General features: G+C 37.9%; 2 protein-coding genes across 3 annotated transcripts; one reads left to right on the forward strand and one right to left on the reverse strand.

The window, feature by feature from the left end:
• Positions 1–1,203: 1,203 nt before the first annotated feature.
• On the reverse strand, positions 1,204–13,784 carry LOC122643193. The gene is made up of 4 exons (XM_043836841.1): positions 13,687–13,784; positions 13,543–13,579; positions 9,243–9,476; positions 1,204–1,497 (listed from the first exon to the last, which is right to left on the reverse strand). Exons 1-4 carry the CDS (start codon positions 13,782–13,784, stop codon positions 1,204–1,206), a joined length of 663 nt encoding a protein of 220 aa, XP_043692776.1.
• A 3,664-nt stretch (positions 13,785–17,448) lies between these two features.
• LOC122643012 (ABC transporter G family member 15-like) lies at positions 17,449–23,355 on the forward strand. Of its 2 annotated transcripts, none has more exons than XM_043836643.1 (9): positions 17,449–17,733; positions 20,691–20,770; positions 20,856–21,317; positions 21,406–21,534; positions 21,652–21,783; positions 21,887–22,171; positions 22,254–22,526; positions 22,795–22,902; positions 23,000–23,355. In XM_043836643.1, exons 1-9 carry the CDS (start codon positions 17,460–17,462, stop codon positions 23,351–23,353), a joined length of 2,097 nt encoding a protein of 698 aa, XP_043692578.1. In that variant the 5' UTR covers positions 17,449–17,459; the 3' UTR covers positions 23,354–23,355. The 2 variants fall into 2 exon arrangements, with proteins under 2 accessions (XP_043692578.1, XP_043692579.1); XM_043836644.1 differs by having other exon boundaries at positions 21,406–21,528.
• Positions 23,356–23,715: the final 360 nt, after the last annotated feature.

Genomic DNA, 23,715 nt, shown 5'->3' on the forward strand with positions numbered 1-23,715 from the left:
TTCATCCAATAGTCGAAATAGCCACATTCACAGTTCACATGGCAAAAGAATAATGAGAGAGTAAGAAAGGCTCCTACCACAAGCGTAAATTATTTTCTCTTTAACACATAATCTCTTTTTTATGTTAAAAAAATGTGATATATAATCAGCCATTAGGATAAGGTTTTGAACAATGACCAGTCACACCCAAAAAATATATATATAAAAAAAGTTCTATAAAAAGAAAAGGACGATTGAAAATATAAGGAATCTGTCAATAGAAAAGAGGAGGGCATGTGGATGGATCTTATTCCAAAATTTTTCATGTGGCCAATCTAGACCATTTCTAGATAAACATACATTGCTACATCGAATCGTTCTCCTCTCAGGTTTCCTGCCCGGTTAGGTGCTCAGGTTTCTCTCATTGGGGGGGGGGGGGAAATGACGACCTCACCCCTGCCCGAACACACTGCCCGGGTGGGGTTAGGTCGTCATTTCCACCTTTCTGTGAGAGGAACCTAAGCACCTGACCGGGCAGGGAACTTGAGAGGATAAAAATTATGCTACATCACCATTCCATGTCGTAAAGCTTGGTACTGTACTAGAGATACCATCTAGTCTGTTGGACTAGAAAACAAAAGTTTTGCACATAAAATTCCCAAAACCCTTGAAATTTTTGAAATGTCCTCCATATAGGATTTTTGTAATTCTCATTTTACCCCTAGTTTCAATCCAATAAAATTTAGGGTTACAACAAAATAAGAAACACAAAGTTAGTCACCAAGATATAATCTAAGAGAAAAATTATAAGCATTTTTTGCTTGTTAAAAGCATCCTAGAAAGTATTTCCGAATCCAATCAATGGAATAAAATCTCTTTCAGCAACAAAATTTAAATTGATAGGGTTTCCTACAATGCCAATGTTGGAGGGGGCGATAGATCATATGCCAGACTAATGATGGCGCAAAAAACGATATCATCCACATGGAACCACATGAATAAGAGCAATAATAAAGAACCCCATGTAAGAAGGAAATAGTACCCTAACATTGTGGGAAACTTTTTCCCAAAATTTTGATGCGTATCATTATTTATTGCTCTATTCCCTAATTGAAAAGAAAAGATTTGCTTTTTTTTTTTGGGTAGAAGAAATGCTTTATTCAGGATAATATTCGAATGTAAAAGTCAAGCTCCTTGACAAAAAAAGCTCTCTCTCTCTCTCACTCAATTCTCATGCTTGGTGAAGGAGACAAGCTTCTTAGTATTTGTCAAATCTACATATACCTTAGCATTGTAATCACTTTCAATATTATGATCTTTTGCAGTGACAAGGAGTCTGTAATTCCTTCCATTAACAAGCTGAAATTCACCTTTCTTCACTGCACCAAATTGGAGATCAACCTTTGCCTCTTTGTTATGTTCAGTGACTGCAAATTTTCCAATCTCTTGAACTTCTGGATCATTCACATCTTTGAGGGGTTGCCATCCGCCGTATGATCTACCAATAGCAGAAGTCTTCTGCAAAAGAAGCAAACATGAAACAAGAAGAACAACAAAGAAATACTGGGATGCCATACTTTTGATTCTTGGTCTTGAAACAAGTGAGGTTTTGAATTCTTTTGATGGGCCTTTGCTGGATTTATATGGTTGTGGTGTTTAATGTCTTTAAATGCAATATGCCATTTCTATGTTAAAACGGGAAGAATTTCAGATTTGATATCTCATGTGTCAGTTGTAAATAAATGTTTCCTATATAAGATTAGATTTGCTATTATTTCTATTTTAATTTTGGATTAATTTCATGAAATAGTCTATTGGTCAACTGGGTCAACTGAGGTTTGCTGGAGTGGTGTTGTCATTGTTGGCAACCTTATTATCCATATTGGTGATGCAGCAGTGGTATTTGATGAGCTGGAAGAGCTGAAATGGTAAAATAGTCACCTACACGGCTCTAAGGGTATTTTGGTCATTTGGTAGGATTACAGAGGTACTCGCACTTGAAGAACACCATTTAACAGCTTATTAAGTCCTTATATAGTGTTTGGCAAAGGGGCGAAGTAGCAGGTGAAGGTTTCATATTGTTAAAGTTGTGATTTCATAGATTTGTGCAATGGCAGTGACTTTAAGGTCATTTTTGAAAGATTTAATGGAATTTTTGGGTGAAGTGGTCTTCATAAAAAATGAAGTTCGTCGAGTCACGGTTCCAACGCAACTGATCTTGCATCATTTCAATGTCGGATGAGAAAGTTACAGATTTTTCCGTGTCTATGAGCAAAAATAGAGCAAATCTAGCATAGGCAAACAGTTTTATACTTAGCCAATTTTTTGGTCGTTTTTTTTGAAGTGCTACTATCAACAGAGGTGTCCCATTGTTTTATAAAATTATGGAATCTTGGTGACCGTTGGATTTTTCTCATCACGTCGCTCTCTGATTGGCTTGCCCTTGATGGTGCACGGTGCTATGCGATACACCATAACATTGTTCCTTAAGAGAGTAGTACGGTTGTTAAAGTTCTGATTTGAGTAAGTGTTGTACAGCTGTCACCTCTTTTGGAATGTGATCTCTTGGCAAATCTTATCGTGCCTTGCCGATCGTCACGAATATCTTTGAATATTATAAATTCGTCCTCCACTTGCCATTTTTGTATCGTTCAACTTTGGAAGGCAATATCTCTCTCATTCGAAGTCCAAATCAGTCGTTGTTTTTTTTTTAAGTGCATATTTTTTCAAGGAGAACACAGTGGAAACGTGAGAAAGAGCAGAAAAATTAATGAAACATAAAAAACGAAGAAAAATCTTGCTTGAACAATCGAAGATACTGCTTTGAACATTGGAGATCGTGCACAACATCAGGCAGGCTTCGAGCAGTGGGTTAGTCACGGGATTACTCAGGGAGAGATAATCTTTTGTTTCACAAGTCCTATTTGATATTTATGGTTTGATTCATGTTGAAAGAATCCTAATTTTTGTTCATGTTATTGGGAGGGACTTGTAATTGAATTTTTATATTCATATTGTAATTCCATTCAAGTTGGGGCTTGATTGGATTGGGGTTGTAGCCCTAGATTTCGTTGTTACGGAGTCAGAAGCAGGTGTTGTAGCACCTGGGCTATTGTAATAGTCAAACTCGAGTTGAGTATTTGAGGAAATACGAAACCCTTACGGGTATTCCTCCGTGGATGTAGTCAGCTTGGCCGAACCACGTATATTTGGTGTACTGTGTGCTTGTTATTTTATTTTCGTATTCTTGGAGTGTGTTTGCTGCAGAGTAGTGGTGCATTGTCTGGTAGACCAGACCACACAGTGGTTGCGAGGTGGACGTGCATGTGTGATTGGTAATTACGAGACTGTCCCGGCCAATCTTTGTGTGTGATTGTTATTGCTACGGGATTGAGTTTGGAAGAATTTTTCAAGGCACTGATTCACCCCCCCTCTCAGTGCACTTGGGATTATTATAGTCAACCAATAGTTTTTTTTGTCAAAAATTGAAATTGTTTTGGTTATATCAATATGAATAAAAAAATTCATTTGGTAGTTCAATTTTTGAAAATAGATTCTTTATATTTCATTGGGAAGGGTGGTGGCGGCAATGGTGGTAGTGGGGCAGTGGATGGTGGTGAGACCATTATGAGAAGAAGGGTAGTGTTTTATTTTTAACATGAAAGTAGTACTTTGTCCATCAAATTAACCATGTGTTTATTAAAGAGCTTGAGTGAAATCAAATGAAATAGAAATCCTAGAAAAGCTCCTCTGTTATTCCAGAATTTCTATTCCACTTGATTTCTATTTTAGTGAAATAAAATGTAAAAATCAAACCAAGCAATTTCTGGAATAGAAATCACGTCCTGAAATTGAAATAGAAATCGTACCAAATCAGGCCTAAATAATGCTCTTCCATAAGTGATAAAATCTTTTGAGATCCTAAGTTTCTCTCACCTAAAATCTCTCCAACCCTCTTAGTGTTTACACCTTATTTTCGGTCTATTTCAGTCAACAGAGAAATAGATCGAAATCTATTTCAATCAAGACTGACCTATGAGTCAGTGACCAAAAATGATCGGTGATTGAAAACGGTCAGAAAACGGTCAATGATTGAAAACGGTTAGAAAATGGTCAGTGACCGAAAATGGTCAGTGACAAAAAACAATCAATGATCGAAAACGGTCAATGACCAAAAACAGTTAGAAAATGGTCAGTGACCGAAAACAGTCAGTGATCGAAAACGGTCAATGACCGATAAACGATCAGCGACTTAAGAACGATCAATAAGGTGGTTACAACAAGCTCTCAAAGAAGTGGGTATTTGTGAAACTACCTCTCAAAGAAGTGGGTAGTTATAAAACTACCTGGTAACTACAGAAACCACCTGAGGATGCCTATAAAAGGAAAATTTTAAAACAAAGGAAAGGATCCAACAAATCAAATCAAACAGGTCTTTACATTTATCTTTTATTGTCTTTTTCTTTTTCTTTTTCTTAGTTGTAAATGGTTTATGTTCTATTCCTTAAAAGAACTTGTTGGGATTACTCTCCAACAATACTATCAGAGTATCAGATGCAATGATGCATCCTTCCAAATCAAATTGAAGATCTTTATAGTCCTTCATTTTTCCAAAGATGTATCTGGAGAGAAAATTAATTTGATTGCTTCTTTTTCTTGTTCTTGGCATTGCAATCTTTGCATTTATTTTTGAAAAGTCCTTGGATTACCAAGGCACTGGTAGAACCCACTCTTTGATTCAATTTATTTTGTGGCATCTTCAATTCACGCCATCGATGCCGAATTTAGTGGAAACACTTAGATCCTAAGTTTAATGTCATTAAATGCTTAGTATTGCTCTGTAGTAAGAATTGTCAGATTTCCATATCATGTGTCATTGACAAATAAATTTTCCTATATACATAATGTTCTTCCATAAGTGGAGAATCTTGAGAATTACATAAGTTATCTTTAAATGCTGGAAATGTCTTTTCTCTTTAAAAAATCAAATGGTGGAATTGGCAAGACCGATTAAAACTGATTATGAGAACCATTTTTTTGAAATCCACCATAAATGAATGCACATTAATCTTCTATTTTTTTGGTGAGGTTTGACGAAAGGATAATTTTACCCCTCAGTTTTGAAAAAATTCTGCGTATCCCTGATGTTTGCAAATGGTAACAAATAAACCCATTCCGTTAGTTCTTGACTAACAATGTTAAAATCAAAGGATAAAATTATAAAAATGTCCCTTCAAGAAAAAACAACCCCTGCAACTCATCTTCCCCAAATCGTATAAGGCTTGAAAAAAATGAAGATGAGTTGCAAGCTCTCATATCCATATATCATTGATGAACCAAGTACCTAAATGCACATATTTATTTCTTGTCTAATTGAAATTATTTTGTTTTAAATTTGTAAAATCCTTAATTCAAGAACTGGGTTTTGTTTGAATGTGGCTTCTTACTGTATGATGAAATCAAACAAACCCATTCTCTGCAGCGGTGTGCGAGCACAGGATTGCAGTGGTGATGATGTACATGGGCGAGATGGAGCAGGAGTGGGATGGCACTGAGGCAAAGGAGAAAGATTAGTTGCAGGGGAGTAGGGCGTTGTGCGGTGAGAAACCACAATCCAGAAAACACTGATTTACAGGCTCTGTCATAGGGAAACATCACACCGAAACCCTAAATTTTGAAGATTTAATTAACAATTTCTCTTACTGAAACACTTCAATTTAATCCTTCAGTCAATCCACATTTATCAAAACATGCAGATGCAAGTAAAAGACAAAGAAACGAACCGAAGCAAACAGATTCCCAAAATAATTTCACATCAAACCTCACAACCACATGGTTTTCCTCCCAAAGTTGTTGCCTAGACTCCTCATCTATATCTCAAATAACAAGATGGATCAAGCAGAGACCAAATCAGAATGGGTTTTTAGCAAACAAAGACCCAACTCATCTTCCCTTTTTTCAAACCCTAAACGATTTAGGGAAGATGAGTTGCAGGGATTTTTTTCGGAACAGGGGAAGAGAAGAACCAAGCCGCTTATGAGATCCGTTTGCTTGCAAAATCCAGTATTTTCAACAGGTCTTGTTTCTCCGAAGTTGATACAATCCCTCCTTCTTTCTTTTGTGAACATTAGATGCAGCAGTCAATTGAATGTGTAGCTGGTTTTGCGAAGGGTAGGGTTTCGTCTTTCAGATTAGCCGAATTTCTAGGTTTCCATTTATTTTCAAAAGTTTCCCCTTTATAACCAGCGTCTTAGCTGTGAATCCTGATTCTAAATCATCCCATAACGGTTTGTTATGGTGTCAGTTTTGATTCCATCTGATTCATATCCATGGTGTTGTACTTGTACCTGCAATTCATCTTCCCAATCGATTTGGGGAAGATGAGTTGCAGTCTTTTTTTTTTTTTTTTTTTAATTCTTGCAAAGATAATTTTGTCAGTTCACCTTTTATTTTTTATATTGTTAGTCATAAACTGGCAGAATAAGCTTATTTGTTACTGTTTGCAAACCTCAGGGGGAACATAGAATTTTTCAAAACTAGGGGGTAATATTATCCTTTCATCAAATCTCAAGGGTGGTATGTGTAAATTACCCCCTTTTTTTTTAGCCATTTTTCTCAGATAAAAATCCTCTCCAATTCTTTAATCTGGCAATACCCAACAGTACCATTTTTCCTGTGTGACATGTGGCATAACAAGACCCTGTGGTGGAGATTAGTTTCCACCATTTCAGGAGCCACAACCCGATTTGATAGCTGATTCTTTCCAACCCGACCCGATTAGAATGTAAACTCAAAATTTGAGAGAAAAAAACGCAGAAAGGAGAGGCTTTCAAATCGTTCCGATTTCCCTTTCTCGTTTATCTTCTTCCTTTCCCAACATTGGAAAGCTGTAGGTTTGACACTAGATTTGAGAATGTAAACCCAAAATCTGAGAAGAAGAAAAACGCAAAAAAGAGAGGCTTTCAAATCATTCCGATTTCTCTTTCTCGTTCATCTTCCATCCCTCCCACCATTGGAGAGCTGCAGGTTTGACACTAGACCTACTTTCTGCGTTTTTTATTTTACATTTGAATACTTATTAGGCCTTCGTAAGCCCAAATCAGAGAAAGAAAAAAACACAGAAAGAAAAAGAGGCCTTCAAATCGCAGACCATCCTGCTACACAAAAAAATGATAATCGAAATATCTGAGCTTTCCAATTCTATTCTGCATCCTTGTTTTGTCGAATAATTACCAAAAGATTACTGAATCCAGTAAAAAAGGTTTAGAAAGAAAAGGCAGATCAAATCTAGATCGAAGGGATTGAAAATTCAAAAAGCAATCACAGACTTCTGAATTCGAGGAAATAAAACTTATGAATCTAAGGTAGGAAAAAGGAGGGATTTGGCAGAAAGAAAGAAAAAAACATGATCCTGAGAAGCTCGAGAGTACCTGAGGGGATCTGGAATAACACGGGATGAAGAGTTCTCCCCAAACCTCACACAAACCACATGACAGTTCCCCAAACCGGATCTTGACGGTAAAATCGTTTCTTCCACTCCGAACCCAAAATAAATAGCAGTGAGAAAACCACCGGAGAAGATAGCCGGCCTTCAACCAAAAACAAAGCGCAGAGCAGAGAAGGGCGCATGAGAGCATCGTGCCTTGGTTGATTCAGTCTCTCATCACTGGAGAAACGAAAGAGGGGCTGGGGCGGGTTCTTGTCCTACCCGATCAAAAAATAGATATTCATTTCAAATATGGGGCAACATTCTTACAACCGTTGGATTATAAAAATCCACGTGACGATCGCGTAGGGAAGGTGATATTACTAGGAATTGCCAGATTAAAGAATTGGAGAGGATTTTATCCATTTTTCTCATCTTTTTTAATCACAAAAAGTATACACAATCAATAAAACATACCTCTCATCAAAAAAAAAAAATTTAAATAAATAAATAAAACATACCTCTTTAAATGAGAACCTCAAAAAATCTGAAAGATCTTTGGAAATCTACGCCACTTCCTCAGGATTCCAATGTCTAGCTAGGTTCCCTAAATATTCTCACACTTAAGTTCCCTACTTTGTAATGCATCCTTTTCCTATCCCAATCCAAAATTTCAAACCTCTCCCCCCAAAACAATAATAATAATAAATGGCGTTGTTCTCTGTGTCGCAGCGTAACCTGCGCCCAAGCACATGGGGGTGGGGCGCAATGACCACCTTGCCCCACTTCACAGGCTGCCCATGTGCCTGGGCGTAGGCGTTGCGGCACATAGAATATTCTCCCTATAATAATAAGGGAAAAAGAGGAAAGTTTCTTATCCGGTAACGTTGCTCCTGTGTTTGCACCCTTGTGTCTATCTCTTTCCTCCTCTTAGTAAAATGACCTTCTTGCTCTCTATATAGTTTGAACCAAAAGGGGGAGAGGGGCTTATTGGATCTCACGCAGGCATGGAAGCCATGCTCTCCATTAGAGAACACTTTCCAAAAAAAATATAGGGTTTTTTATAAATGCCCTTCTAAAAATACCAATTTATCCAAATGCCCTCCCACAATTTTTCTACAAATTCCCCCTACTTTCAAAACAGTGTAGCACTTTGGTCCGGTCCAGTCCGTTAATTTGAAATGTTAGACGTTAGTTTTAAGGAATCTAATAATCAAAATGCCCTTCTGATAAAAATCCACTAAAATTAAAGAATTAAATGACCAAATTACCCTCATCTTCCCCAAATGGTTTAGGATTTTAAACTGAAAATCAAACTCTAAACCATTTAGGGAAGATGAACCGTAAAATCAAACCTCCAAAATTGAAGTTACAGTGAAGAAAATTTCACATGAATCAAGACGAAGGATAACGGAATTTGTTCCTGAGATCGTTTGTAGAGATCGTTTATACGCCAAGACAATTTCTCACTCCATTTCTCATTTTTAGTGGATTAAGGGCGGTGCAAAAAACGATATCATCCACATGGAACCACATGAATAAGAGCAATAATAAAGTGCCCCATGTAAGAAGGAAATAGTACCCTAATATTGTGGGAAACGTTTTCCCAAAATTTTTATGCGTATCAGTATTTATTGCTCTATTCCCTAATCGCAAAAGAAAAGATTTGCTCTTTTTTTTTGGGTAGAAGAAATGCTTTATTTAGGATAATATTCGAATGTAAAAGTCAAGCTCCTTGACAAAAGAAGCTCTCTCTCTCTCTCTCTCTTTCTTTCACTCAATTCTCATGCTTGGTGAAGGAGACAAGCTTCTTAGTATTTGTCAAATCTACATATACCTCAGCATTGTAATCACTTTCAATATTATGATCTTTTGCAGTGACAAGGAGTCTGTAATTCCTTCCATTATCAAGCTGAAATTCACCTTTCTTCACTGCACCAAATTGGAGATCTACCTTTGCCTCTTTGTTATGTTCAGTGACTGCAAATTCTCCAATCTCTTGAACTTTTGGATCATTCACATCTTTGAGGGGTTGCCACCTGCCGTATGATCTACCAATAGCAGAAGTCTTCTGCAAAAAAAGCAAACAAGAAACAAGAAGAACAACAAAGAAATACTGGGATGCCATACTTTTGATTCTTGGTCTTGAAACAAGTGAGGTTTTGAATTCTTTTGATGGGTCTTTGCTGGATTTATATGGATGTGGTGTTTAATGTCTTTAAATGCAATATGCCATTTCTCTGTTAAAACAGTAAGAATTTCAGTTTTGATATCACATGTGTCAGCTGTAAATAAATGTTTCCTATATATGGCTAGATTTGCTATTATTTCTATTTTAATTTTGGTATGAAATAGTCAACCAATAGATTTTTCTTATCAAAAATTGAAATTGTTTTGGTTATATCAATATGAATAAAAAAATTCATTTGGTAGTTCAATTTTTAAAAATAGATTTTTTATATTTCATTGGGAAGGGTGGTGGCGGCAATGGTGGCAGTGGGGCGGTGGTGAGACCATTATGAGAAAAAGGGTAGTGTTTTATTTTTAACATGAAATTATTACTTTGTCCATCAAATTAACCATGTGTTCATTAAAGAGCGTGAGTGAAATCAAATGAAATAGATATCCTATAAAAGTTCCTCAGTTATTTCAGAATTTTTATTCCACTTGATTTTTATTTCACTGAAATAAAGTGCAAAAATCAAACTAAACAATTTCTGAAATAGAAATCACGTCTTGAAATTGAAATAGAAATCACACCAAATTAGGCCTGAATAATGCACTTCTATAAGTGATAGAATCTTTAGAGATCATAAGTTTCTCCCACCTAAAATCTCTCCAACCATCTTAGTTTTTACACCTTATTTTCGGTCTATTTCGGTCAATGGAGAAATAGATCGAAATCTATTTCAATCAAGACTGACCTATGAGTCAGTAATCGAAAAAAGATCGGTGACTGAAAATGGTCAGAAAATAGTCAGTGACTGAAAACGATCAGAAAATGATCAGTGACAAAAAAACGATCAGTGACCGAAAACAGTCAATGACCAAAAACGGTTAAAAAATGGTCAGTGACCGAAAACGGTTAGTGATTGAAAACGGTCAATGACCGATAAACGGCCAGCGACTTACGAACGGTCAGTGATCGGCGAATGGTCAGCAAGGTGGTTACAACAAGCTCTCAAAGAAGTGGGTGGTTGTGAAACTACATCTCAAAGAAGTGGGTAGTTATGAAACTTCCTGGTAACTACAGAAACCATCTGAGGATACCTATAAAAGGAAAAATTCAAAAGAAAGGAAAGGATCCAACAAATCAAATCAAACAAGTCTTTACATTTATCTTTTATTGTCTTTTTCTTTTTCTTTTTCTTAGTTGCAAATGGTTTATGCTCTTTTCATTAAAAGAATCTGTTGGGGTTACTCTCCAACCAACAGTACTACCAGATGCAATGATGCATCCTTCCAAGTCAAATTGAAGATCTCTATAGTACTTCATTTTATAAAAGATGTATCTGGAGAGAAAATTAATTTGATTGCTTCTTTTTCTTGTTCTTGGCATTGCAATCTTTACATTTGTTTTTGAAAAGTTCTTGGATTACCAAGGCACGGGTCGAACCCACTCTTTGATTCAATTCACTTTGTGGCATCTTCAATTCACGCTGCCGATGCCCAATTTAGTGGAAACACTTAGATCCTAAGTTTAATGTCATTAAATGCTTAGTATTACTCTGTAGTAAGAATTTTCGGATTTCCATATCATGTGTCATTGATATATACATAATGTTCTTCCATAAGTGGAGAATCTTTAGAATTACATAAGTTATCTTTAAATGCCGAAAATCTCTTTTCTCTTTAAAAAATCGAATGGTGGAATTGACAAGACAAACCGATTATGAGAACCATTTTTTTGGAATCCGCCATAAAAGAATGCACATTAATCTCCTTTTTTTTTAAGCCATTTTTCTCCTCTTTTTAATCACAAAAAGTGTACACAATCAATAAAACATACCTCTCATCAAATAAATAAAAAAAAATCAATAAAACATACCTCTTTAAATCAGAACCTCAAAATATCTCAAAGATCTTTGGAAATCTATACCACTTCCTGAGGATTCCAATGTCTAGCTAGGTTCCCTAAATATTCTGACACTTAAGTTCCCTACTTTGTAATGCATCCCTTTCCTATCCCAATCCAAAATTTCAAACCTCTCCCCCCAAAAATCTAATAATAATAAAGGGCGTTGTTCTCTATGCCGCAGCGCAGCCTGCGCCCAGGCACATGGGGGTGGGTTAAGGGTGTCAATTGGGATGGGACGGTACCGGTACTGGTACCAAAAGTATCAATCCCAATACCATCCCATTTAGTTAACGGTACCAAACCTAGATCCCAATCCCGATTACTAGCGGGATGGGATGGTTCCGATTTTTAAACGGTTCTAGGCACTGTTGAAAAAGATAGAAGAAGTTTAATTGTTTCTAACAAGGCGGGTTTATTAGTATTGTGGAATTTTTTCACTATCATGAAATCTAAGTTATCTACTGTTTTTTATAAAGCAACTTAAATTATGAAATCATAGTTTTACTTCTTCAACCTCCCTAAGATCACATGTCATAAGCTTCTCATTTTTTTAAATCTAAAGAAGTCCTACAAAATGGAAGAATCCCGTTGTGTTTCCTCTTTGATTTTCCTAAACAAAACTTTGTTTGTCACACATATCACATGGCAGTATGGTACGAAGTACAAAGTGCGAAAAGGAAGAACCTGGTAGATGTAGTTGGTCAAGGGAGGAGGGAGTAGCACTGTAGCAGGTTCTGTGATGAGAGACTTCAAGCTAAGGCTGTTGACCTGTTGTTCTTCTTCATATTCAAAAGGCAATTAGTGAAACCTTAATGAATCGTAATTCTTATACCTTATTATTTTTAAAAAAAAAAATAGATCTTATATACTCTTTCTTTTTAAATAGTACTAGTAGTTTCGATACCATCCGGTACCTAATTGTTATTTTGGTACTGGTACCGTTGGGAATCCCGTCCCAGAACCGTCCCGTCCCATTTATCATTCGGTACCAAAATCAGATACCAGTACTGTCTCATTTACTCACGGGACGGTCTGATACTGGGTTTTAGCAGGATGGTATTGGGACGGTTTCGGTCCCAAATTGACACCCTTAGGGTGGGCGCAATGATCACCCTGCCCCACTGCACAGGCTGTCCATGTGCTTGAGCGTAGGCTGTGCTATGGCACAGAGAACATTCTCCCTATAATAAATAAAGGAAAAGAAGGAAAGTTTCTTATCCGGTAACATTGCTCCTATGCCTGTACCCTTGTGTCTATCTCTTTCCTCCTCTTTGTAAAATGACCTTCTTGCTCTCCATATTGATTGAACCAAAAGGGGGAGGGGGGCTTATTGGATCTCACGCAGGCAGAGAAGCCATGCTCTCCATTAGAGAACACTTCCCAAAAACAATATAGAGTTTTTTACAAATGCCCCCTTAAAATACCTATTTGTCCAAATCCCTTCTTACAACTTTTCAAATTGCAAACTCCCCCTACTTATTTTGGGACATTAGATGATAATTTTAAGGAATCTAATACCAAAATGACCCTTCTGATAAAAACCCATTAAAATTAAAGAATAAAATGATCAAATTACCCTCATCTTTCCCAAATAGTTTAGGGTTTGAAACTGAAAATCAAACCTTAAACCATTTGGGGAAGATGAACCCTAAAATCAAACCTCCAAAATTAAAATTACAGTGAAAAAAATTTCACATGAATCAAGAGGAGGGATAAGGGAATTTGTTGCTGAGATCGTTTATGTGCCAAGACAACACCTCTTGCTGAAAAAATATCACCTCAATTTGTCTGTCCGTCAATTTTCTCAATTCCCTCTAATAGAGGGAGGTGGACCCCACCCCACGTAGTGTGTTTGGGCAGAGGGTAAGATGGTCATTTCTGCCACCCTATTAGATGGAATTGAGGAAATTGAGGGGCAGACAAATTGAGGGGATAAAGATCCCCTCTTGCTAGACCTATTGTTACGGAGAAAGGCTCACCTGTTAGCTCACTTTGTATCCTTTTCCTCCATTTCTCATTTTTAGTGGACTAATCCACCCTTGTTTTTTTGCTTTTATACCTGTCCCAGGTCTGAGATTTGCGGTGCCTGGTTTATCCTAATAAAATTTCAAGCTTTTGTAAAAAATAATAAATAAATAATTAAAATGTGCATATACACGGATCCGAATTCTGTCTACGTGGATACAAGAGATAGATCTCACACCTTCCATGGAGCTTGAGATTTTGAAACCCACCTTTGGCACGTAGAACCCACATCCCATAAAGGGTCCGAATCCATCCTGGATTGAACTCCTCTCCCATGCGGCACGGTGTGCAATGCATATCGTGCGGTTGGGGAGGCCTCGATCCACACACCAGTGCATAGGGATGTGTGCTACCATGTTGATCATAACCCCCCAGCCGCACGATGTGCACTGCACGCCGTGCCATGCACAAATGCGCTGGAGAGGAGCCGGATCCATCTATCCTCACCCTCCCCACATGGGCGAGGGATGGATCCAAATTCCATATGCTCCTATCCCAAGCTTCTTCCTCGAATATACCTTTTTTTTTTTTTTTTTAGAATATCTTGCTCGAATATTATTATCTTGCTCGAATATTATTAGTTGTAGACAAGGTTTTAAAACTCGGAATCTGAATCAAAATCGACTTAAATCGATTTAAGAATCTAAACTATTTTATGATAGAAATCGAATCGATTTAGGAAACAAGAATCGGACCATGAATCGGACTGATTCAAGATGGTTTATAAAGAAAATGACAAAGAATCGATCAATCCGATAACGATTCAGCCATCCGATTCCGATTCAAGAAGCAACGATTAGGAACTGTAGAAATCAGGACTGGTGTTAGCTGATTCCGATCCGAATCGGTCAATTCACCAATCCAATTCCCGATTCCAAATTCTTCAAACCATGGTCCCAAGTCTGCGATTTGCGGTGTCTGGTCTAGCGTAATAAAATTTCAAGCTTTTGTAAAAAAAAATAATAAAATAAAAAATATCCAAATGCACGAGTATAGATTCTATGGTGGCTACATGAGATATATCTTACACCATTCATGAAGTGTGAGACCCACTTTTGACACGTGGAACCCATATCCCATGAAAGGTCAGAATCTATCTTCACCCTCCTCACATGGGATGGGATCCAAACTCCATATGCCCCAACCCAAGCTCCTTACTATTTATATAAAATAATAATAAAATTTTCCTCTATTCATAGATGATGGTTCACCCACCATCCTAGGGTTTACAAATCCCTCCTAAGGTTTTGGTATATTTCAAAATACCCTTTTGATATCCATTCCTATCCTCTCCCATCCTTCGATGCATGAATAGAATCTCATTCATCGTGGATGAAAGAAAACTTAATCCAATAACTAATATCTTATATATATAGGGGCGTTGTTCTCTGTGCCGCAGCGCAGGTTACTCCAAGACGCATGGTGGTGGGTGCAATGACCACCCTGCCCCCTGAGTGGCAGGCCCATGTGCCTGAGCATAGCCTGCGCTGTGGGCCAGAGAACATTTTCCCATATATATATATATATATATATGGGAGAATATGCTTACCTTCTATGTTTATCAAACTAACACAAAAAAAAAGACAGGAAGAAAGAGAGAAAGAGACTTAATATTGGAAAAAAGACAGGAATCCAGTGGTAAGCTCACATGTTCCCTTCACCTTCCCCTTCCAGAAAAACAAAAACAGCTATCCATATAAAGTTGCTAGCATTTATTTCATAAGAACTGAGAACTGACAGTTGGTTGCTTCAGAGTTCATTCACCAGCTAGTTTTTTTTATTTTTATTTTTTATATTGATGCAAAGAACTATTCATTAGGCCAAAACAAGAAAGGAATTACAATGTCCATGAGGTCCCTAGAGAAAGGGGGTTCCCAAAAACAACTCAGTGGGCTAGATAGGGCCCATTTAGCAATATTATGAGGCAAGCCATTTGCATCTCCACTGACATGAATAAAATCACAAAAAGAGAAAAAAGCTTTCAGGATACAAATATCCTGAATAATACAAGAAAAGCTAGGGGAAGAAGGATGGGGGAAGGGGGGAGAGGGACAAGCATTTGATGAGGGAAAGACAATCCGACGAAACCAGAATGAAGAGTAGTCCCAACTTCCTAACTGCGGAGAGAGCCAATCGGATTGTCAATGCCTCACCAACCATTGCTGGTACCAAGGCAAAATGCTCAGAGGCAATCAAGCACAGCTCACCACCTGAATAAAAAACGACGCAGCCAATGCCAAGGGCCTTAGGGCTAGAGCCAATAGCCGCATCAACGAAGAAGGAGTAGGTTCTCACAGGAGAGGAGGGGGGAATCACCACTGAACTCCCAAAAACTATCGACTATAGAGCATGCAAGGAGGCAGACAAAACATCCTCGACTTCCCTATTAACCAAGGCAATCCACGGCTTGAAGAATGGAACCGAAGATCCTCCAGCTAGGTTTTTACCTACCACACATGTACGATGTTTACCAAAGGAGCTCAAGAAATATAGTTTAATTTTTTAAAAATTTATATTTAATGCAACTACAGTACCTCAATGAACCGGAATTCTCTGGAGCCACCATTGAGTTAAGCAGTTGACTGACCCTTGCAATTCCATGCAACACCTCAGAGGATTAGAATCCCTGTGCCTCCCATATAATGATTCTCCTTGTCAATCAATCAATGGCTGATTAGTAGTGAGTCCGAACTCAAAGATCGCATCATATATCCCTTTGATTGTTAGATTGATAGGGAAAAAGATGGGTTTTGCTCATCTAAAGCTAATGGTGTCAATTTTGTATCAGAACTGACCTGTTAGGAATCAGAACCGGCCCACCCAATAGCATATTGGTTCAAATTCAGATCTACCACTTAAGTTATTGGTCTCCAATGGTTTCAGAAATGATAGACCAATTAGGGACTGGTGGAACTATAACAAATTCACATCGTAACCCTATATATCATATAATTCTTAAAACTTAAAGGTCATCAGAGCTAAGGTCAAACCTTTTATTTTTATTGGTACTAGTTATCTCTAATTTGGTTCCTCTACTGTCGTTGCCTGTCCTACACCATGCTATGTAGACACAACAAGGTATGCAATTACTGCCTTACCCCTACCCGAACGCCTTGCCCGAGTGGGGGTAAAGCGGTAATTGCACGTCTTGCTGTATCTACGCAGCACGGCACAGGACAGACAGATGACAATAGAAGATCTGGATTCACTTGTCTCATATGCTACTTTACCAAAGATTTGACTGTTAATTTAGCAACATACCTTAAAATAATACTAACTTATGAGGGTAATGATGTTCCTACTTATTAATTGAATACAAAACAAGAGGTAATATGGGCTAGTTTCGTGATTTGAGAAGAAAAAAAATTTATAGTGGGTTGTATATCTCATGTAAATGAAACCAGTATCTTATTGTAATATTATTAAATGTATGTAGCATGTGTTAGAGAAATTTTTTTTTTTTAATTGTTTGGAACCATTTAGGAATTGGAACCAACCCACCCATTAATTTATGGTCCTAATTCTCATGTTTGGAACCGATTAATTTATTAGTCCGATTCTGATTTTGACTCTTTAGGATCAAAACCATTAAGAAACCGGATCGATGGCGTAGAACCAGAACAATTTACACTCCTAGCTAAAGCAGAAAACATTCTCCAAAGATCTTAATTAGAGTGTGGCATTAAAATCATGTGAGGACTTTTAAAGTATGTAGTCTCCACAGTAATTTTCCACTTCAGCAAATTGATATAATTTCAAGATTCAAGATTACGTTCAAATGCTCACCACCAAACTCCCAACTTCCCGCGTGCAGTTTCATTAATTGCAGCATTAATGAGTTCGTTTACAGACAGTAACCACATCACTATCTATGGCCCCCTTCCACACCTGTATTTATTTTTAAGACTTCTCTCTTGCTTTCTTCATCTTCTGAAGTGATTATCATAGAATATGGAGATTGAGGTTACTGGTTCAGGGTTCGATCGGCCTGAATTAGAGATGGGTTTTCCTGTTGCCACCGCCGGTAGCGGCGGCGGCAGTGGAAGAGATGAGTCGGCGGTGTACTTGGTGTGGGAAGATGTCACAGTGATGCTGCCCAATTTTGGGAAAGGCCCAACAAGAAGATTGCTTCAAGGGCTTAGCGGATATGCTGAACCGGACAGAATCATGGCCATCATGGGTCCTTCTGGGTCCGGCAAGTCTACCCTTCTCGACTCATTGGCAGGTACCCATCTCTCCCTCTCCTTTCCTAGTTCAGCTCATTAGAGTAATTTCTAATTTGGAAAGTGGTGTTGGGTTCTATATTGGACCGGCCACACTTTTGTATAAAGCAAAGCCTTTCCAAAAGTCCTCACAAGAACCTAGTTGTGACTTCTGATCATTATTATTCCAAAAATTCCCCAAAAAATTTTTTTTTTGGGTAAGCAAAATTCCCTCAATTGACAATCCTGAAAGATGGCGTGATAAGTAGGAAACGAGCCAAATTTTTTTTTTTAATTTATCGAGTTTTCGTTCAGCCAGGGTGAATAAGAATCCTTTCATCACGGGACATCAGATGCGTGTGAGAAGGTATCAAAAAGATATTTTGGGGAACACAATAAAACCCTATAGGGCTTGTAAACCCTAGGTTGGTGTGGAGAATCTTCACAGCATGGTGAAGAAAAACTCTTTCTTTTTTCTTAATTTTATTTTTAATCAGTTTGGAGGAAGGGAAATTGCTAAAAAAACCCCAGGGTGGGTTATGTATCAAATTTAAAAAAATATCTATTAAGGGTGCATCTTGTTGAAATGAAAGTGGTAAAGTAAGAAGTAGTAATAATTTTTTTTCTTATTCCCAAAAAGTTTTTTAAGCTGTCATTGTCTTGTGAGTTTTTTTTTAACACTTGTGAATGACAATATTTTGCTCTCATTGAAACAAATGTGTGTGATACTAAAAAAAAGCAAAAAAGTAACGTTATAAATTTTTTTTTCATCAACCGCACCATGGTTACAACAAGATTTTTCCTTCAATTAAATATTTTCTCATATATTGAAATGCATCTTTAATTCCTTATGTATGTCCATTCACTCCTATAATATTTCAACCACTATTGTGCACTATCCCATAGGCCGGAATTTTCAAATCTCAAATTTGTTACTTGTCAAACTCTGTGAGGCTGAAATTTTACATGTGAACAGAGGATATTGGGTTGTACTTGTCTACAAAATATGAGCTCTATCTGATATGCCATGTGGTAGACCTTCAAGTGTTCACATCCAAACCTTCTTGCCCATGTGATTCCTTGGAGAGGCCTTGGACTGGAATTTTTTTCCTGTCTTATTCCCTGTCCAGTACAGTGGTCCAGTTCTTCTCATAGGAGAGACGGAAATGATGTTTTAACCTCCCTCGGACAGTGTGTTCGGGCAGGGGGTTAGGTCATCATTTCCTTCCCCCTATGAGAGGAACTTGACCACTATACTGGGCAGGGAACAAGAGACGATAATGATCCCCTGGACTGCGGCCTCCACCTTGTCACCTATAAGACCATAATCCATACCGACGAAAACAAAACCATTATACCGAACAATAAGAAGCCCATCCAATCCCATTATTAGATGTAAGTCCGTCCTCAACAACCAACTAGGATTTGAAGAGTACAAAATGGTATCATTCTCATTATATATCATTGAACATAATAGAAAAGGAATCAAGCTTTTTTATTTCTTTTCCGAAAAAAGTAAATTTTTTCTTTTTGTTTTTTCCCTGGAGGTGAATCAAGTTCCTCTCCCTGCCGGTAACCCTGGCCCACCCCATTTATGGGTGTGGTCCTGACACCCCAAAGATGGTCCCCATACCCCATGAGTGGTGTGAGATGGGGTGGGTTGGTTAGCAAGGGAGGGGATTTGGACTTGTCTTAGGGTAGAATGAATTGTAACATCATGATTATGGATATGGGGTAGAGCCAATTAAAATTTAGAAGTGGTTGTTGGTTGCCAATCTCAAATTCTCAACCACCCAAATTTCTTTTTTGGTAATCACACAAATCACACGTCAACCCCAAAAGGTTAACCAACTTTTAGGACATGATATGATCCACTTAAATCTAGGATCAATGCATCATATATTTCAAATTCATACAACACAAAAAAAAGAGAGGAAAATTTGACTTTTACCTTGGGTTATGGGGAATATCCCCCCAAATCCAAAAAAATGAATCTAGGGCTGTATTTGGTATGCATTCTAGGTTGATTTTTTTTGCATGTTCGGATGATAAAAATATTTGCTTTTATAGTCCAAAAATGCAAAATCGATCTAGAACAAATTCCAAAAATGCATACCAAACACAGCCTAGATCTCCCAAATCCTATGATTTTGGTCGATTTGGATGCTATAGGCAAGCGTCCCCAAGTTTTAGAGCTCTTGTTCCCAAAAATCTTAAAAAATGAGCTCCTGGTCATTGTTTGCAAGTTTTAGGAGTTGCAAGTGCTAAATTGGGTGAATCATCCCGATCCATTTGCGGTGGTTAAAATCTGCATGAATTGAAGGTGGTCCCCACACCCCATAGACGATGTGAGATGAGGCATCAAATTCTACTTGATGCTGTCATTACTGACATAAAAAAAATCCATCACTTGGCTCTATATCCAGTAATGGCAGCATCTACGCTCTTATCTATCTTCGCTTCTTGGAAAATAACTCATTGCCGTAGGGAGGCAAACCCGATAGTGGACTTGCTTGCAAAGCATGTGGCGAGATCTTGTACTTGCTCAATATTTGAACGCGTCTTTTGTTTTGGAGAGCTCTCTTGGGATGCTTTAGAAAGACCTCGATCTAGGTTTGAGAACTAGTCATGTAGGGTGTTTCCCATGTTGGTGTTTTATTCTTGGGTTTGGTTTAGTTCTCTGCTGATGGTAATGCTGAAAGTGAAAATTATACCATCTTTTGCCTATGTTTTCTTTATCAGTCTGGGAATGCCTGGATGTTAAAATTTTGTACTTATTTTACTTTATATTTTAAAGAATTCTTTGCTGACCCTTCCCCCCCCCCCCACTCCCCACCCCACCCCACCCCACCCCACAAAAAAAAAAAAAAACTTTCAATGTACATTTTATCATTGTTCCCAGATGGAGAAGGAGCTTCCCAAGGAAAACAGTTTATACCATGGATTGGTACTAATCTAGTAGTCTTTGTGGTTCCAACAGGGAGACTTGCTTCAAGTACTGTTATGACTGGGAATGTTCTCATCAATGGGAGAAAGCGAAGATTAAACCATGGAGTTGTTGTAAGTATAATTAGCAATGTAAATATTCTTATAATTTAAAGACACTTCTCATCAATGTCTGTTTGTTAACTTCAAATTTCTCCAGGCTTATGTGACTCAAGAGGATGTACTGTTAGGGACACTAACAGTTAAAGAAACAATAACTTACTCAGCTCATTTGAGGTTGCCTTCTACTATGAGCAAAGAAGAGATAGATGAAGTGGTAGAGGGCACAATTATGGAGATGGGTCTTCAAGAATGTGCAGATAGAATGATAGGTAACTGGCACCTAAGGGGCATCAGTGGAGGTGAAAAGAAGAGAGTGAGCATTGCACTTGAGATCCTTACTCGCCCCCGTCTTTTATTCCTTGATGAACCCACCAGTGGACTTGACAGTGCATCGGCTTTCTTTGTGATCCAAACCCTTAGAAATGTCGCTCGTGATGGAAGGACTGTTATCTCCTCCATCCACCAACCAAGTAGTGAGGTATTTGCTCTGTTTGATGATCTGTTCCTACTTTCAGGAGGTGAAACTGTTTATTTTGGAGCAGCAAAGATGGCTGTAGAGGTGAGGAACTTTTAACTGGGTAAGTGCCAAATGACTGTGTAGATTATCAAATAATAATGTGCCTTTGAACATTATATTTCTGTTGCAGTTCTTTGCTGAATCTGGCTTCCCCTGTCCTAGTAGAAAAAACCCTTCTGATCACTTCCTTCGTTGCATTAATAAGGACTTTGATATTGTAAATGCCACTCTAGTTGGATCTCAAAGAATCCGTTTTTGTGTAAGTAGTTTCATTGCCTCCCCGTCCCCTTAATGATCCCTTGAATCACCAGACTCTTCGTTTAATATGATTTCACCACTTCCTTGTAAGTTGCAATTCATTATTTGTTTGTTACAGGAAATCGAGTCAACATCAGATCCTGTAAATCAAATGCCAAGTGCAAAGATCAAAGAAATTCTGGTCCAGAAATACAAAACTTCAGAGTATGGAGCAAGAACACGAAGAAGGATCCAGGATATCTTACTAATTGTAAGCATCCTGAACTCAAACCAAAACCAATCCATTGCATATCAGAAGTTCTTGGTTATGTATATGCAGTATAATTGGGTTTTCTCATTGGATGTGAATACAGGAAGGACTTCTTGTGATATCAGACAGTGCCAGTGATGCTAGCTGGTGGAAACAGCTAACCACATTGACACAGAGATCTTTCATAAACATGACTAGAGATATTGGGTATTATTGGTTAAGGATTGCAATCTACATAGTTGTTGCCATCTGTGTTGGGTCAATCTACTTCGACATTGGGACTAGCTATTCTGCGATCTTAGCTAGAGGCGCATGTGGTGCTTTCGTGACAGGCTTCATGACATTCATGTCTATAGGAGGTTTCCCATCTTTTGTTGAAGAAATGAAGGTAAGCAATCTCAAAACTCATGTAAAAAACCAGAATTACATAGTTAAGCTTTCAAAGTCTCATATATATGGTTTTAAATCAGGTCTTCTATCGCGAAAGGCTCAATGGCCATTACGGGAATGCAGTGTTCATCCTATCAAATTTTCTCTCATCATTCCCTTACTTGGTTGTGATTAGTATTGCTTCTGGAACAGTTGCATTTTACATGGCAAAATTTAGTAGAGAGTTCAGCCACTATGTATACTTCTGCATTAATCTTTTCGGTTGCATCGCTGTTATAGAGAGCTTAATGATGGTTGTTGCTTCACTGGTACCCAACTTCCTCATGGGCATCATAATTGGAGCTGGAATTATGGTAAGAAAGCTATCCTCCTTGGCCTCTTCCATGAAAAATATCTATAATCATCATCAGCATTACCACCATCATGCCATCTGAACCATAGTACTTGTTGGGAGAATAGCCCCACATTGGTTTCCCCTAAGACCTTCTGTCCCCTGATATACCTGTGAGTCCTTCCACCCAAGAGTTCGAGCTTTTGGGTTGGATATTTACATGGTATCAGAGCAAGTTTTTTTCCATACCTTCTGTCCACTCATATACCTGTGAATGGTTTTCTTTGTAGGGAATTTTGATGATGACTTCCGGGTTTTTTCGTTTACTGCCTGATCTTCCCAAGCCCTTCTGGCGAATCCCAATTTCGTATCTAAGTTATGGGTCATGGGCATTACAGGTATGTTCATATGTTCATATGTTCATATGTTCATAAGAGAAGTAGATTCCCACAAGCACGAGATAAGCTATAGACTTTATTTTTAACTGTAATGCAGGGTTCATACAAGAATGAATTGGCTGGATTTGAGTTTGATCCCTTAGTTCCAGGTGACCCAAAACTGAAGGGCGATGTGATCATCCATACCATGTTTGGTATCAAAATGGATCACTCAAAGTGGTTAGATTTGCTTGCTGTGTTTATCATTCTAATTGCCTATAGATTACTCTTCTATATCATACTTGAGCTCAAGGAGAGAGCATTACCAGTAGTCCGAGCATTCTACATGAAGAAAACTATCCAACGCCTTAACAAGAGGTCTTCAATCAAGAAGAAGCAATCCATTTCAAAGCGATTCCCAACCTTACATCCATTATCTTCTCAGGAGGGTTTCAACTCCCCAATCCCTTAAGATACCCCAAAGAAGAAACCCATTTCACACCATACAAACTACTACAGTGTTCATGGGTTTCGATTGTTTTGGATTCTTATATATATATATGTAAACAACTTTTGCAGTTACAGGAAAGAATAATACAGAAAGCGAGAAGCATTTTCATTCTTGTGAACACAAAAAATGAGTTAAGCAGCCCCTAGTGCTTAAAATGGAACTTCATAATAGGGGGTGTTGGACCCCACCCCAATTCCTCTAACTGGGTGGGTCCTAAGTAATTTTTATCCATATTACTTTTACTACTCCAAACAGAATTAGTTATTTCGAATACTTGCTTATTTCAATTTTTATTTCTGTATAGAGGCCCATGTATACCATCA

Source organism: Telopea speciosissima, chromosome 10 (assembly GCF_018873765.1).
Source record: "Telopea speciosissima isolate NSW1024214 ecotype Mountain lineage chromosome 10, Tspe_v1, whole genome shotgun sequence".
Taxonomy (NCBI): domain Eukaryota; kingdom Viridiplantae; phylum Streptophyta; class Magnoliopsida; order Proteales; family Proteaceae; genus Telopea; species Telopea speciosissima.